General features: G+C 40.9%; 1 protein-coding gene across 1 annotated transcript in view; it reads right to left on the bottom strand.

Annotated features, from left to right (window-relative positions):
- Positions 1 to 1,774: 1,774 nt before the first annotated feature.
- The window catches only part of LOC138970171 (uncharacterized), a 17,440-nt gene continuing 2,498 nt past the window's right edge, over positions 1,775 to 16,716 (bottom strand). Inside the window, exons 2-4 of the mRNA XM_070342662.1 lie at positions 3,885 to 4,008; positions 2,536 to 2,657; positions 1,775 to 2,149 (exon numbers count right to left, since the gene is read on the bottom strand). Coding sequence (XP_070198763.1) covers positions 1,803 to 2,149; positions 2,536 to 2,657; positions 3,885 to 4,008 — 593 coding nt within the window. The 3' untranslated portion in view covers positions 1,775 to 1,802. The remainder of the gene's footprint in view (positions 2,150 to 2,535; positions 2,658 to 3,884; positions 4,009 to 16,716) is intronic.

The following is a 16,716-nucleotide window of genomic DNA, read 5'->3' as shown; positions in this document are numbered from 1 at the left end:
ACTGACAACACTAACAAGAGAAACACCTCTATAATTTCCCGGATCGTCTGTGTCCCCTTTTTTGAAAATAGGCACAATGATGGACTTGGACCAGAATTCCGGGAAATACCCCGTTTCAAGAAGAGCATTGAGGTAGTCATGTAAAAAAGTCATTACATTAATAGTCTTTATTACTTCAGCAGGTATTCCGTCCCAACCACTAGCTTTGTTTCGTTTGAGGTGTCCTATAGCATCCATGTGACAATAGTCTGTCGGCTCTGCATTTATAATTATATCTTCTTGGTCGCTTTGGTTTTCATCATTCGCGTTTAACAGAGTTTCAAAATGTTCCTGCCATTGGTCTAAACTAATGTTAGCTTTAGGTTGGGATTTTCTCAACATTGTGCGTACAGTACTCCAAAATTGGAGACTATCACCAGAAGAATCGACTAAAGCATTAACTTGTCTTTTTTTGAAACACTCCTTTTTTTCCTTCAGTAATTCTTTATATTCTTTCCTATAATGACAATATACTAACCTATTCAAATCCGTTTTCGCTTTTCTATACATATAGATATGATATGTTTGGATTAAACACAAGCTCAGAAAGTTAAAAAGAATAGAGATACAGACAAGTCGCGTAAGGCGAAAATACAACATTTAGTCAAGTAGCTGTCGAACTCACAGAATGAAACTGAACGCAATGCCATTTTTCAGCAAGACCGTATACTCGTAGCATCGTCAGTCCACCGCTCATGGCAAAGGCAGTGAAATTGACAAGAAGAGCGGGGAAGTAGTTGCGCTAAGAAGGATAGCACGCTTTTCTGTACCTCTCTTTGTTTTAACTTTCTGAGCGTGTTTTTAATCCAAACATATCATATCTATATGTTTTTGGAATCAGGAACCGACAAGGAATAAGATGAAAGTGTTTTTAAATTGATTTCGACAATTTAATTTTGATAATAATTTTTATATATTTAATTTTCAGAGCTTGTTTTTAATCCAAATATAACATATTTATATGTTTTTGGAATCAAAAAATGATGGAGAATAAGATGAACGTAAATTGGGATCGTTTTATAATTTGTTTTATTTTTTTTACAATGTTCCGATTTTTAATGAACAAAGTCATTAACTAATTTTTAAGCCACCAAGCTGAAATGCAATACCGAAGTCCGGGCTTCGTCGAAGATTACTTGACCAAAATTTCAACCAATATGGTTGAAAAATGAGGGCGTGACAGTGCCGCCTCAACTTTCACGAAAAGCCGGATATGACGTCATCAAAGACATTTATCAAAAAAATGAAAAAACGTTCGGGGATTTCATACCCAGGAACTCTCATGTCAAATTTCATAAAGATCGGTCCAGTAGTTTAGTCTGAATCGCTCTACACACACACACACACACACACACACACACACACAGACACACGCACATACACCACGACCCTCGTCTCGATTCCCCCCTCGATGTTAAAACATTTAGTCATAACTTGACTAAATGTAAAAAGCGTGCTATCCTTCTAAGCGCAACTACTACCCCGCTCTTCTTGTCAATTTCACTGCCTTTGCCGTGAGCGGTGGACTGACGATGCTACGAGTATGTATACGGTCTTGCTGCGTTGCATTGCGTTCCGTTTCACTCTGTGAGTTCGACAGCTACTTGACTAAATGTTGTATTTTCGCCTTACGCGACTTTTTTTTATGTGATCCCCAAACAAATACTATTGTAATCGTTTATGCATTGATAACAATGTTTGGCAATGTGCTCTTGTGATCAAATATTAACTCTTTATGTCCCAATGTTCTGATATTCCGAGACTTATGAGGAAGAGGCAGCTTGTGGTGAAGATAAGATCCCGCTCTTCTTCAGTCTGGACTGGTTGTAGTATTCACTGGAGTTTCTGTCTACCTCTGTTAGCCTCGTATCATTTTTACTTGTCGTGTCAGGGATTTTATAATCCTCGCTCTGGCCTCTGCTGACAACAAACGAATCGTAAGTTCGGGTTTCGTTTCTGTTTTGCGACAAGCCTTCGTAAGTGTTGTTCTGATTGGTCAAGGCGTCGTACGGGTTGTGTTCGATGTTTCGATTGGCTAAACCGTCATACACGTTCATTGGTGTAAGGTAATCGTTGGAAGCGTCTGAACGTCTTGCAGAGTCTCTGGGCTCTGTGGAATGAAGAATTAATGTCAGAATGAGCAGAGTTAACGTAAATTGTGTCATTTTCTTGAATTTGGAATCTGTATCATGAAGCAAAACTGTTCTTCTTGTCGATCGCCTGTCAACTCTGAGGTCAGTTGGTGGTCTTCCGCACGCCCTTGCAGCTAAAGAACTATTGATGTTATCGATGCACATTATTATTGTTTTGTAATTGAGATAATAGGTTGATAAAATAGTGCCAGTCTCATCGACACAAAGACATTGTTTGGGATGATTTATTATTTCCCTTAAGACAGGGACAATCAAAAGCGTAACTGCTTTGTAAAATAACAGATAGGCCCCCCCCCACTCTCATGATAGTCTAACTGAATGTTAAAAGGCAGAATATACATACCCGACATATCCCGAGGATTGACACTGGAACTGACCACCACATGGTGTCTGGCTGGCTGATCATGGAAACCCTGATTCTCATATACCGCTTGACCTCGAGGACCATCACTGCCAGACCTTTCCCTATACAAAAAGTAATAGATATGATTACATGATACATAGCTGCTTGTGATAAGAGTGAAAACGCTTCAGCGACAAAAGTTAATGCGGTAAAGTATTGAAGTTCTGAAATGGCTGTAGCAGTGATGGTGACCTTCTGTAACCGAGGAACAGGATGAATGTCAGGGACCATTCTGATAATCATCGCTCCACGGCTATCGCCAGTTTCTCTCTGACAGCATGCTAAATTATTGCGCGAATCTATGAAAACAAGAATACAGAGTTATCTCCCATATGTTTTTCGCGAGCACTGATCTAAATTTGAGATCAGTGTTCGCGAGACGAAAATGATTGCAGATTGGCCGACTTCGACAGTGATCTCCGTTCTGTTCTTCACAGTTATGATAAAGACATCGTTCTAAGGTCAAAACAAGTCAAAATTTTGAGACTGCTGTCGGAAGGAGACCGTGATATATGGTTGCATCACTCTCAACTGGTTACAGAAAAAATCGCCTGCACCGGCGCGTACCGAAGCCAAAGTTGATTATCACGTGACACTTTAGAGTTGTTTGCACAGTATATACATCCGCGAAAGATAGCTCGCTTGAAACTGTCTTACATATCAATTCCTTTGTAATTTAAAAATTACACAACACCATGAAAAATCATTATCGACGATCGCGAATCTGCTTATATCCATAACACATTACGAAAAGATCTAAATATGTAAAAAAAAATTTGATTTCCTATCCAGAGAAGGAAAACCAAAGCATCCTGTCAGTGATAGAATGAGACCCGAAGGGAAGTAACTCATTTTTGACCCGAGTTCAGGATGTGTCAGGGACATGAATCAAAACATCCAAGTACATCTTCCACGCACATGTTCTATGCATGGTAATCATAATTTCCAAACATAAACAGGCAATATCAAAACTCGGATCAATAAATGTGTGGTTAATTGTATGAGAAAGGTCAATCAAATTGAGACCGAGTAACAAGGAGCACGCTGTACCCATGTAACCAGTCCTATATCTTCTTACCAAGAGTACCCGCTGAAGAGTTGGAACACTTTTTAGTGGACACCAATGGGAAGTAAAATTCAACAAAAACAAAAGTTTTATGTTGCTTGGATAATTGTTAATGTTGTTCTTACTCTTGCGTTGTAAAATGTTTTTTCCAACATATTTTTAGAGGGTTATATTTTGGGGTGGTGACTGTACTTGTTAATATTCAAAACTAGATTATACTTACGGCTTTTGATCTGTCTGCTTTCTGCGCCTTCTCCGCACTATCAACACAATAACGACACCGACCACGAAGCCGCCGACGATAACAGAGACGAGTATGGCCACCAGTGAGTCTGAGGAACATCCGTCTGAAAACAGAAAGGACAGGTCGTATATATATATACCACACAGATTTACGAAAAGAAAAGTAAAGTTGATTTCTGACATACTATTGACAACCGTTTTTTTTAATTTATTCAGTACTTTATGGTAAATGTTGGCAATGATCTTGAGTGACAATGATTGAAATGATTCAATTTGTTTTAATGATAAGCAAGCATGGTGTTCAGACTCCACTAAAAGAGATAACTTTCTTTTCGGACCAACTACACGAAAGTTTGTTGTCATTGGAGAAGAGAGTTCATTTTTGCGTTTCTTTTGAGTAAGAATTTAATGCAGAAAACAAGTTTGGAATTTATTTCTCAGTCGAACTAAACCCCTAAAAGGAGATAACTTATTGTCATTTGGTAAGAGAGTTCATTTTCACGTTTCTTTTGAGTTAGAATATAAGGTAGAAAACCAGCTTGACATGAATTTCTCAGTCGAGCTAATCCCACAAATTGTCTTTGGAAACAGCGCAAAAGAAGTGTTAAAATACAGTGCCACGTCACAACCCGAGCAGTGGACATGGAAGCACAGAAAGCGATCATACGGCAAAATAGGACGACATCAGCGAAAAAAAGAAGAAAGCGAATATCCGAAGATATTGCATATCTTCAACACTATATCAATAACGAATAAATCACTAAAAGATTAAAGTAACACTGTGACAGAAGACTGCGGAGTCCGTACCAGCAGCTGACTGTTGTGCAGGCAATGGCGATGACGGTAAGACAACGGAACTCCCCCCTCTGGCCGTTGGCTGTGAAGATGTCGAAGTATAGCTCAGTTGGTAGCGCGCTGGATTTGTATTCAGTTGGCCGCTGTCAGCGTGAGTTCGATCCCAGGTTCGGCGGAAATTTATTTCACAGAGTCAACTTTGTGTGCAGACTCTCTTCGGTGTCCGAACCTCCCCCCGTGTACACTACATTGGGTGTGCACGTTAAAGATCCCACGATTGACAAAAGGGTCTTTCCTGGCAAAATTGCTTAGGCACAGTTAATAATTGTCTACCTATACCCGTGGAATAATAGGCCGTGAAAGGTAAATATGCGCCGAAATGGCTGCAATCTACTGGCCGTATAAAATTTCATCTCACACGGCATCACTGCAGAGCGCCTAGAACTGTACCCACGGAATATGCGCGATATAAGACTCATTGATTGATTGATTGATTGATTGAGTATCCGTGTATGAGGGAGTCATTTGAGCTGTGTTGCTCGATGTGGTGTGTTCGCTAAGAGGAGGCGGAAGAGTTGTTTTGACCAAATCACACGAATGAGGATCGTAGACTTCAGAGTGAACAGGCGAAGCTGTAAACATTGGAAGTGAATTACTTAGAGGCAGCTTCACATGCAGTTATATTGTGTGTAACAAGCGGAAGTTTCAAGTGAAGTTTTGTGTTATTCCTCTAGCGGTACTTTATCCATTGTTCATTTCTGGTTCAAAACGCACCCCAGACAGAAAAATAAAATAAGCACGCAATGATTCCATCCACATATCAGAACCATGCACTCAGAAGACATTGCAATCCTTTTGGATCAGCTGCACTTTCACACGATTTAAAACTGAATTGATAGCAGAACATTAAAACAGTAAACACAAATATCTATCACAAGTTGTCGATGGTTTTGGCGGATATAAGCAATATTATATTACCATTATGTAGACATAGGCCTTCTGTGATTCTGGCGTAGTAAGGCTGAAGAGGTCGACTTTTTTTTCCAGGTGCCCCACCTCGAACTCTGAACTGAATCTGTAAATAAGTGGTCGATTTTTGACTCACATGCGAAGCAAAAGTGAGTCTATGTACTCACCCGAGTCGTCCGTCCGTCCGTCCGTCCGTCCGTCCGTCCGTCCGTCCGGCCGGCCGGCCGGCCGGCCGTCCGGAAAACTTTAACGTTGAATATTTCTTGGACACTATTCAGTCTATCAGTACCAAATTTGGCAAGATGGTGTATGATGACAAGGCCCCAAAAAACATACATAGCATCTTAACCTTGCTTCAAGGTCAAGGTCGCAGGGGCCATAAATGTTGTCTAAAAAACAGCTATTTTTCACATTTTTCCCATTTTCTCTGACGATTTTGAGATTGAATACCTCACCTATATATGATATATAGGGCAAAGTAAGCCCCATCTTTTGATACCAGTTTGGTTTACCTTGCTTCAAGGTCAAGGTCACAGGAGCTCTTCAAAGTTGGATTGTATACATATTTTGAAGTGACCTTGACCCTGAACTATGGAAGATAACTGTTTCAAACTTAAAAATTATGTGGGGCACATGTTATGCTTTTATCATCAGACACATTTGGTCACATATGATCATGGTCAAGGTCACTTTGACCCTTATGAAATGTGACCAAAATAAGGTAGTGAACCACTAAAAGTGACCATATCTCATGGTAGAAAGAGCCAATAAGCACCATTGTACTTCCTATGTCTTGAATTAACAGCTTTGTGTTGCATGACCTTGGATGACCTTGACCTTGGGTCAAGGTCACATGTATTTTGGTAGGAAAAATGAGTAAAGCAGAAGGTCAAGCATGTGAGTCGTATGGGCTTTGCCCTTCTTGTTCATTGTATAATATGTCAATAATCTGTTCATCAGTCGTCGATTTGTCGTTGTATGATATGGCAAACATCTTAACAGACTCCAAAGAGGGATTTTAAAACAACAACAACGACAACGACGACAACAACAACAACAACAACAACAACAACAACAACAACAACAACAACAACAACAACAACAACAGCAACAACAAGCAGACGGCGTAGTCAGACAGTCAACGAATCAAATGCGGAAGCATACTCTGTCACACGACCAACTCCAAATAAAAGGAAATCAAACATCAACATCTCATTATTGTTATCATAGCATACCTTTCCTGTCAAATGGTCGACGTTAAAACGTGCAGTGTTCTGTTGGTTGTCACGGAAGTTGAAAGAGTCTTCCTTCAAGGATGGCTGAGTGCCGTTATTGAATGCAAGAAACACCTCAAGGTGGTACGGCCTTTGTGCGCTGTATGCAAACTCTACACATGATTGCATACAAACGTTGACCCCGCGAGACTCCAAAATGGAATATGTAAAGGCTGCAGAATTTAATTTCCTGTTTTACACTTGCAAGACCAACAACAAAGCAGCATTCATACACACGTGAGCAAGTTGTTGACTGCTCCAGAAAGGATCAATACTGCAGCCTCTCAATGCTCGTTACAATCTGTCAGTTTTGACGACGAAGTGATTCACGTAAAATATCAACACTTGGAACTCCGTTTCTCTCTGTCTTTTTTTCTTGGAATATGTCTCGCTGTTTTCTGTCAGTCTGTCTGTCATTCTCTCTCTCTCCCTCTCTTATCTTCTTTCCCACTCTATCTTTCTCTCGCATGCCCAAACACACACACACACACACACACACACACACACACACACACACACACACACACACACACACACACACAAACACATACACACATATTCACACACACTCACACACACACATACACACACTCACACGCGCGCGCCCGCGCCCGCACACTCTCACGCACATAGGCGAACCCACCCACCCACCCACACACATGCACACGCACGCACGCACGTACGCACACACACACACACACACACTCACACACGCACACACACACACACACACACACACTCACACACACACACACACACACACACACACACACACGAAGAGACAGAGACTGAAAGTAAAAGTAGAAAGCCACAGACACACAGTAAGAGAGAAGCAGTCCTTTTCTTCTTATACCATTGCAGGCTTGCTCAAAACGGAAAATGTACCGTTCGTTGCGTTCCAGTGTCCCATGCCCTCATCAAAACACCCTACTCTGTAGCAGCATATGTTTAGTGCAAAGCTACAGTTCACAGCAGAAGGGGGAGAGACTGCACAAACAAACATTATGATATTCATTATTGTCATCATTTTTACGACTTTTCATTCATATCTCGCAGAGCATATATCGATCGCCTTCTCATTTATCTTCATCAACCTCGGCCTTCGGCGTTGGTTGATAAAGATGAAACAGTAGATGTCCCCTCGGACAGACAAAAAATGCTCTTTCTTTCTTTATTTGGTGTTACGTCGTTTTCAACCACGAAGGTTATATCGCGACGGCAAAAATGCTCGTCTGACAAAAAAACCACATAACATCTAATAATGTTACACGCTTTCCTTCTTTGCCACTACTAAAGCAAACGTGTGCAAGATTGTATTTTATACGATTTAGTAGCATGGCAAGCACGGATTCAAACTCAAAATCGTCCCTCCAAAAGCAAAAAAATGCACACACGACTTTTATTTCTCCTGCTGTTATCGTTTCTTCTCTTTACAAATTCTTCAACGCTCAGAATACTGAAAACGGCATCCCAGACGACAGTACTGTTTCCATAGGCGAATTTAGCTGCCCTTGGAAAGTGGTTCGCTCAGAAGGCCTGTTAGTCTGAAACTATAAGGACAGAGTTCTGAAAATAGATGACAAAGATTCCGGAATGAACACACATTTCGCGGATGCAGACACAGAAAGACGTCATGAAGAATGCGATGCTTCAAAAGATACAGACTGTGACGATGACTGTGACGTCATTCACATATACCGAGACGTCATTCACAGCTGTTCGGTCACTTCCGTCAAAAAGTAGATCTCTCCACAATGGCTGCTCAGTACTGTGTTTAGGTTTGTCAAGCTTGAGTACACAACACGTGTTTGTTCTCTCCTCTGTTGAAGCTGTGAGACATACATGCTATTCCGACTTGGTCGTGTGACAGAGTTTTCTTCCACACTCGATTAGCTGATGTCTAACTCAGCCTGACGGCTTCGTTAGACAATCAACGTAATCTCGTGTGGAAGAAAACGTCTGTCACACGACCAAATCGGAATAGCAGGTAATGTCCCCTATTGCAGATCCATAATTTGTTACTTTACATTTTTTTCTGACACCTCTTTTTAATTTTTCTGTGAAACAAAATAATGTAAACGTATGGAAAAGTAGTCAGATTTAACTGTTACTGGACAATATTTCTTCTTCTTTTTCTTTCTTTTCAGTGACCACAAAAGAACTGTTCACCTTTAGTTGCTTCCCTTGCCAAACTTGATGGCTCGCACTTTCTTTGAAGCTGTGCAATTTTCTATTTTTGTTTTGAAAGGGTGTCTTTGACAGTAGAACCGCAAGTCAATCTTCTCAATTGAGCACCGAAAGTTCTGCCGACAGAAGTCACTTTGGGATAAAACAACGATTTTGTTGACGAGGTCATTGCTGTTTGTTCAAAATATTTTGCTCCTCGCCCTGACAATTGTGACTCGAAAGTCGAAGCGGATATTATGATCACGATGGTGTTGTTTATGTTCCGGATAACAACGCAACAGTGCAACAACTAAAGGCAGCAGTGTCTGGGCACAAAGCAGGTTGCAGCCACAACAAATGACCAGCCGGTTCCAGTTCCAAGCACACGTACAATATCGTCTCGCGCACATTGAAACGGATGTGAGTGCTTTCGTCCTTTAAGTCTGTTCACACGCAAAAAAACACAACAACAAAAACCACACACAAAACTCAACAGTTCTCATTAATATATTTTACCTTGCGTGTCAATGGCAAACAGGTTGTCATTCCTTTGACAACCTGTAGATCTGTAACAACAAAGATTAGAAACAAAAACAAAGACGGCAATGCAGCAACAACAGCAACCCACGCAAGAACAACAAGTACAACAGAAGTAACAACGACAGCAAGGACAACAACAACTAAAATGAGCTACGAACCCAAAATCTAAACTGTTTCTTAAAATGACTGAAATGCGGATACTGTTCAACACCGCTTGCATAAGTCAACATTGTTTAAGTTAGATATGTCCATATTATGGTCAAGTGAAACGAAAAACATAATTAAACTCAAGAAAAAAACCAAGAAAAAACAACAAAAATAAACAAACAAACCAACAAACAGAAACCAAGAAAAAACAAACACACAAACAAACTCGATTACAGCATAAGGTAGATGTTAATTTGAACAAAATAATGAAGTTCCTACCTGGGGTTGCAGGAACTGGTCACGAAAACAATCAGGCTGAAGAAAGACACAGTGCACAACCAAAGTTTGCTCATCATGGATTTTGTAGTTCAGGGCCCGCAAAAAAAAGGGGACAAAAAAAGAACAAACCTGACAATGTCAGCACAAAAAAAAAGGAATAGAAAAAATAATAATAAGGCAACAATAACAAAACGAGAGCGACAACAGCAGCGGCTGACACAGCATCTGCTCAACCGACTTCGATTTAACCCACCATCTGCTCAAATGACTTCGCTGTAATAAAGTATCAACCAAAATGAATTGTTTTGACACAGTATCTACCAAATTGACTTCGCTTTAACATGTATCTACCAAACTAATTTCCCTTTAAAACAGCATCTGCCTATCTGACTTTGATTTATAACAACATCTGCTCAACTGACTTTGATTTATCACAACATCTGCTCAACTGACTTTGATTTATCACAACATCTGCTCAACTGACTTTGATTTATAACAACATCTGCTCAACTGACTTTGATTTAAAACAACATCTGCTCAACTGACTTTGATTTATAACAACATCTGCTCAACTGACTTTGCTTTAAAACAACATCTGCTCAACTGACTTTGATTTATCACAACATCTGCTCAACTGACTTTGATTTATAACAACATCTGCTCAACTGACTTTGATTTATCACAACATCTGCTCAACTGACTTTGCTTTAAAACAACATCTGCTCAACTGACTTTGATTTATCACAACATCTGCTCAACTGACTTTGCTTTAAAACAACATCTGCTCAACTGACTTTGATTTCTAACAACATCTGCTCAACTGACTTTGCTTTAAAACAACATCTGCTCAACTGACTTTGCTTTAAACAGCATCTGCTCAACTGACTTCGCTTTAAAACAACATCTGCTCAACTGACTTTGCTTTAAAACAACATCTGCTCAACTGACTTTGCTTTAAAACAGCATCTGCTCAACCGACTTCGATTTAACCCACCATCTGCTCAAATGACTTTGATTTCTAACAACATCTGCCAAAATGAATTGTTTTGACACAGTATCTGCTCAATTCACTTTGCTTTAAAACAACATCTGCTTTACTGATTTTGCTTTAAAACAGCATCTGCTCAACTGACTTTGCTTTAAAACAACATCTGCTCAACTGACTTTGATTTATCACAACATCTGCTCAACTGACTTTGATTTATCACAACATCTGCTCAACTGACTTTGCTTTAAAACAGCATCTGCTTTACTGATTTTGCTTTAAAACAACATCTGCTCAACTGACTTTGCTTTAAAACAACATCTGCTCAACTGACTTTGATTTATCACAACATCTGCTCAACTGACTTCTGGGTTCTGGAAGCTTATTCCTCCTCCCTTACCCGGCAAATATACGTTATTTGTATTTTTGACCAAACTATGACATTTTACACAGATCGAGACAGTCAGTGTTCCTCCGAGACCGTGTTAGCGGTCGAGGTGAACAATGACTGTCAAGATCTGTGTAAAATGTCATATTTTGGTCAAAAATACAAATCGGATCACATCATTTTTAATGGGGGGTTTCCAATTTTTTTTTTTAAGGGACAGATCGACGACGCGAAGCGTTTAGTTTAGGGCGCGAAGCGACCTTACCTCCTAGGGGGGTCATGGGGATAATGTTGATAAAAACAAGGAAAATGGAGCAATCTGGTGCAATCTGAGCCAAAATAGTTCCCCTAATACACCTCCCAAAAGTTAATTTTAGAAGACAAATTTGGATCAAAACAAGGAAAAATTACCGATCTGTTGCAACCTGAGCCAACAAATTACCCAACTACCTTCCAAAACCGTCATTTAAAAGACAAAGGCCGGCTCCTAGTTTTTTTTGTTTTTTTTGGTTTTTTTGGGGGGGATGTTGATAAAAACAAGGAAAATAAAGCAATCTAATGCAATCTGAGCCATCATTTTATTTTTTTCAAATCTATTTCTTTTTAATTTTTTTTAAAATTTAAGGCTGGGGGGGGGGGGGGGGTGTTGCGGAAACCCCGGAAACCCCCCCATGGATCCGCCTCTGTTTAACATTTATGTATCGATCGATTCTGGTTAGAATTCCTTTTAGTTTTTACGATTGAACGGACACAAACATGCACTTTTTGTAGTCTCGGCTGGCGGCCTAAATATGAAGTTTTGTTGGCCTCTGACGTCACATGGCTCAAGGAAGGGAAATCCAACGTTCAATCGATACATACCTTTTTATTCTCGAGAAGAGACCCACAACACCCCTTGCAAATTCTACATTTCATCTGCATCTGCGGGACAATGACCCCCAGGCCCCTGCCTGGCTATCCCCTGTACCCCTGCCTATTTTTGAAGCCCCTCCCTCTCATGTCCAGCCATGTAATAACGTAAACCGTTTTGTTTAAGCGTTACCTTATTTGCACATCGTTGACTGTGAGTTGCTAAACGTGTCTGCTCTTCGTCTTTTTAACAAGGACAAATGGAAAGCACATTTACAACTAGTTTTCCTTCACTAGCAACAGTTCAAGTGGTAATATTCCTCTCAAACGATTTATCTTCCGTTTTTAGATGCCCAAACCCAAGCGGTTAAAGCCATCACAACAAAGGCATTTCTAATCTAATATTATGTGCACGTTTTTTTCACAAAAAGTTAAGGATCACTATGAGAAAACAGGTGCTCAATAAAATCAGTTCGCTACTGTTATTTATTTCTCAGTCAAACCAAATTGTTATGAATTCTTGTTCAGCTGTAAGTGGGCGATGTTGTGTTAGTGGGAAAATTGCATGGGATTCGCTACTACTGAGCTTGGTAGCAAAAGAAAAAGCGGAAACTTGCGAAAAAGGACCTTGTTTTGGACCGTTCAGCCCGAACACATTGCACAAGCCACATGGAAAAACCATTATGCACGTGCAAGCACTGCTGTTTATGTGTGAGATGCTGTCACTTGCTTGGCTTTTTGAGAAGACATACCACCAGTATTAGGCATTATCTGACAATGCCTCCACGACGAAAATTGAACGAGTTTGAGAAGGGACGAGCTGTTGCATGGTTCCAAGATGGTGTCCCCAAGCGAGAAGTGGCCAAGCGACTTCACGTGTCCATCTCGGTCATTGTCAGACTGATTCAGCGTTTCACAGCCACTGGGAGGGTCCAGGAAAGACGCACCCTGGGCGACCAAAGAAGACAACTCCACGTGAAGATCGTCTCATTGAACGACTAGCCTTGCAAACAAGAACAGCCTCTTCCAGCATTATTCGAAGGAAGCTGAGGGTGGCTACTAACACCAACATCAGCCAGCAGACCATACGGAATCGCCTTCATGGGTTTAACCTCCGTTCTCGTCGCCCAGCTGTACGGCCACGCTTAACTCCAGCCCATAGGGCAGCACGCCGCGCCTTCTGCAGACGTCACGTGAGGTGGACACGTCAGCAATGGTCCCAGGTCCTGTTCAGTGATGAATCACGCTTCACCCTGAACCACAACGACGACCGACTGAGGGTCTGGAGGCGCCAAGGGGAACGCTACATCGACGCCACTGTCCAAGAAAAGGTGGCCTTTGGTGGAGGTTCTGTAATGGTCTGGGGGGCCTTCAGCCATCACCACAGAACACCCTTGTTTCATGTACAGGGTAACCTGACTGACCTCCGATACCGGGATGAGATCCTTCGACCGCTGGCTGTGCCTACACTGCATCAGATGGGACCGCAGGCTGTCTACCAGGATGACAACGCTCGCCCCCACAGGGCAAGGGTGGTCAACGACTTCCTGCAGCAGTCTGGAGTCAACAGAATGGAGTGGCCAGCATGCAGTCCCGATCTCAACCCGATTGAGAACCTCTGGGATGAGTTGGATCGCAAAGTGAGGAGCAACCACCCCCCTCTCAGGGATGTCCAGCACCTCTACCAGATGCTGCAGGCAGAGTGGCAGGCGCTTCCACAGAGGATCTTCACCACCCTGGTCAACTCTATGAGGACTCGCTGCGTCGAGTGCCAGAACAGCCAGGGCGGTTACACGCATTACTGAACTTTTCGGAGCATCTGAATGCCATGTCTTGTGATTTCAACGACTTTGTGAAATTAAATTTCGATACGTACACACTTTGATAAAATGTACAGACCAAACGATTGCTCGAAATTGAAGGAAATGTTGTATCGTTATCACTAAATCATTGAATTAAACGTTTGCCAAATACCAACGCATTGACTTTCTTATTTGGAAAGTTATGAATTTGTGTGCAAGTGATCCTTAACTTTTTGTGAGTAGCTTATATACGTTTTTCTTTGTGAAACTCGGTCCCGTCCGAGGAGGGTCTGATTTCCCCAATAGGGCTGTCTGTGAAGGGACACATTTTTTTTGTCTCCTCTCTCTTTTGCTCTGCTAAGAGATTTTTTACAAATCTCAAAAGAAAGTCTCTTCTGACTTTCAATTGTTTCTGTCACAACTTCTGATATTTTATATATATTATGTTGAGCGATGTTTTGATTGATACTTATCTGTGTCTTTTCATATAACCTGGTCGAACCTTCAGTTCTAAAGTCGCAATTGAAATGCTGTCCCTACAGTTTAAAAAAATTGATTGTGAAATTGAGAGCCTCTGGTCGGTCAGAATACCCGCATAATTATGCTCAATTAAAAATACCCGTTTTGGTGCCAGGCGATTATCATTTTCACGCATCTGTGTGCATTGAGAAGAAGGGTAGGTACATATAGTGGGAAAGGGGGAAGGGGGAAGGAGAGATATCTAAAGAGAGAGAGAGAGAGAGAGAGACAGAGAGACAGAGAGACAGAGAGAAAGACAGAGAGAGAGACAGAGACAGAGAGAAGGAGAGCGAATGGCGGTATTTTTCTTTATAGCTCTACTCAAGATAAGGTTTTCGAACTCCAAACAACATTAACCAATAATTTGGAGGCAAAAAGACCGACAAAGACAGCACACCAAATCGTGACAAGAGTATCAAGTGTGTACAACGACTGTAATATAATTTTTCTTTAGATCTTCTGCCGCACTCCTTTGGATATGCGATATAATCTACACTTTATTCAAACAAAGATACGGCAGCAACGTTCCTCCAACAATTCTTGAGATACACTTTATTTTATTGTATTACCCTTCCCCCTTTGTTTCATTGATTAATCTTACAGGTTTTTACTTGCTTGTCCGTACTTTCGCTTGACGAATTTTTATTTCTATTGTTTGTATGCTTAAATCTTTCCGTTTCTGTTTTGTTTTGCTGGAATTCATTTTGCTGAATTAACTTAATCACTGCCACCTTTGTCAGTCTGCGAAATTAATTGAGCTAAATTCCCGATTGAAGAAACAGCCATGTTGGTGTTTGGCGGGACGCCACAACCGATGTGAACTCATGGACAGAACTCTGTGTGTGTGTGTGTGTGTGTGTGTGTGTGTGTGTGTGTGTGTGTGTGTGTACCCATGTTTCCACAGGTTTGGTTGCCTAAATCACCATAAGGCAACCATCCACACGTGGATGGCAACCTAAACTCTGGATGGCAACCTAATTGTGTGGATGCTCGCTTCATTTAACACCGTTAAATTGACTTTTTTGACGGAAAGAATGTCATAACAATGTTCAAAATGACATTCTTTCCGTCCTCTATAGGCGACGAAATAGGTCAAATTTTGTGCATTTTTTAGTGCAAAATTTTTCGATGCCGGAGCGAGTACTGCACCCAGTGCTGTTGTAGTGCAAGTGCACTAGAAAGGCACTACACCCAGTGCCGCCTCTTAGGTAACCATCCACACTTTAGGTATGTGTGTTTGTGTGTGTGTTTGTGTTTATGTCTATGTGTTTGTGTTTATGTCTATGTGTGTGTTTGTGTCTATGTGTGTGTTTGTGTCTATGTCTATGTGTGTGTTTGTGTCTGTGAACGTTGCTGCCGTATCTTTGTGTGTGTTTGTGTATATGTGTGTGTGTGTGTGTGTGTGTTTGTGTGTGTGTCTATGTTTGTGTGTGTGTGTGTGTGTGTGTGTGTGTGTGTGTGTGTGTGTTTGTGTCTATGTCTATGTGTGTGTTTGTGTGTGTGTGTGTGTGAGTATATATATATATATATATATATATATATAATATATATTATGTGTGTGTGTGTGTGTGTGTGTGTGTGTGTGTGTGTGTGTGTGTGTGTGTGTGTGTGTGTGTGTGTGTGCGTTCGTGCGTGCATGTGTCTGTGTGTGTACCCTTCTGTCTAAGATAATGGGTGAAACGCGCTTTGAACTTCGGATAAGGCGCTATATAAATAAAGAGAATAATAATAAACTCGAATAAAGGGTATCAGAGTTTTGCAAGGGAATCATCACTGAATAAGTATATAAAATCGTTAGAACAAATCCAATGTTCAGGTTTAAAACTTGATATCTTTTGAAATGCTGTCTATCTTTTTTCTTTGGAATACGTTAATTGAGCGAGTGACCGATTCTACTTCCAGTTCTGTTGGTTAGACTCCGGTCTTTATTACTGCTATCGGTGAAAACAAAAACCATTGTGTTCATTTTCATTCTTTAGGTCAACAGATTGACTAAATGTTTTAATATCGCTTTACTCTTTGAATCTTTCTTTTTGTTTTGCTCTTTTGTCAAATCCGTCCCTCGCGTTTTTCTTTTCTTTATTGTATAAACTGATAAC

Source organism: Littorina saxatilis, linkage group LG7, assembly GCF_037325665.1.
Source record: "Littorina saxatilis isolate snail1 linkage group LG7, US_GU_Lsax_2.0, whole genome shotgun sequence".
Lineage (NCBI taxonomy): Eukaryota > Metazoa > Mollusca > Gastropoda > Littorinimorpha > Littorinidae > Littorina > Littorina saxatilis.
Note: the sequence above shows the minus strand (reverse complement) of the source record. Positions and strands in the feature narration are given on the sequence as shown.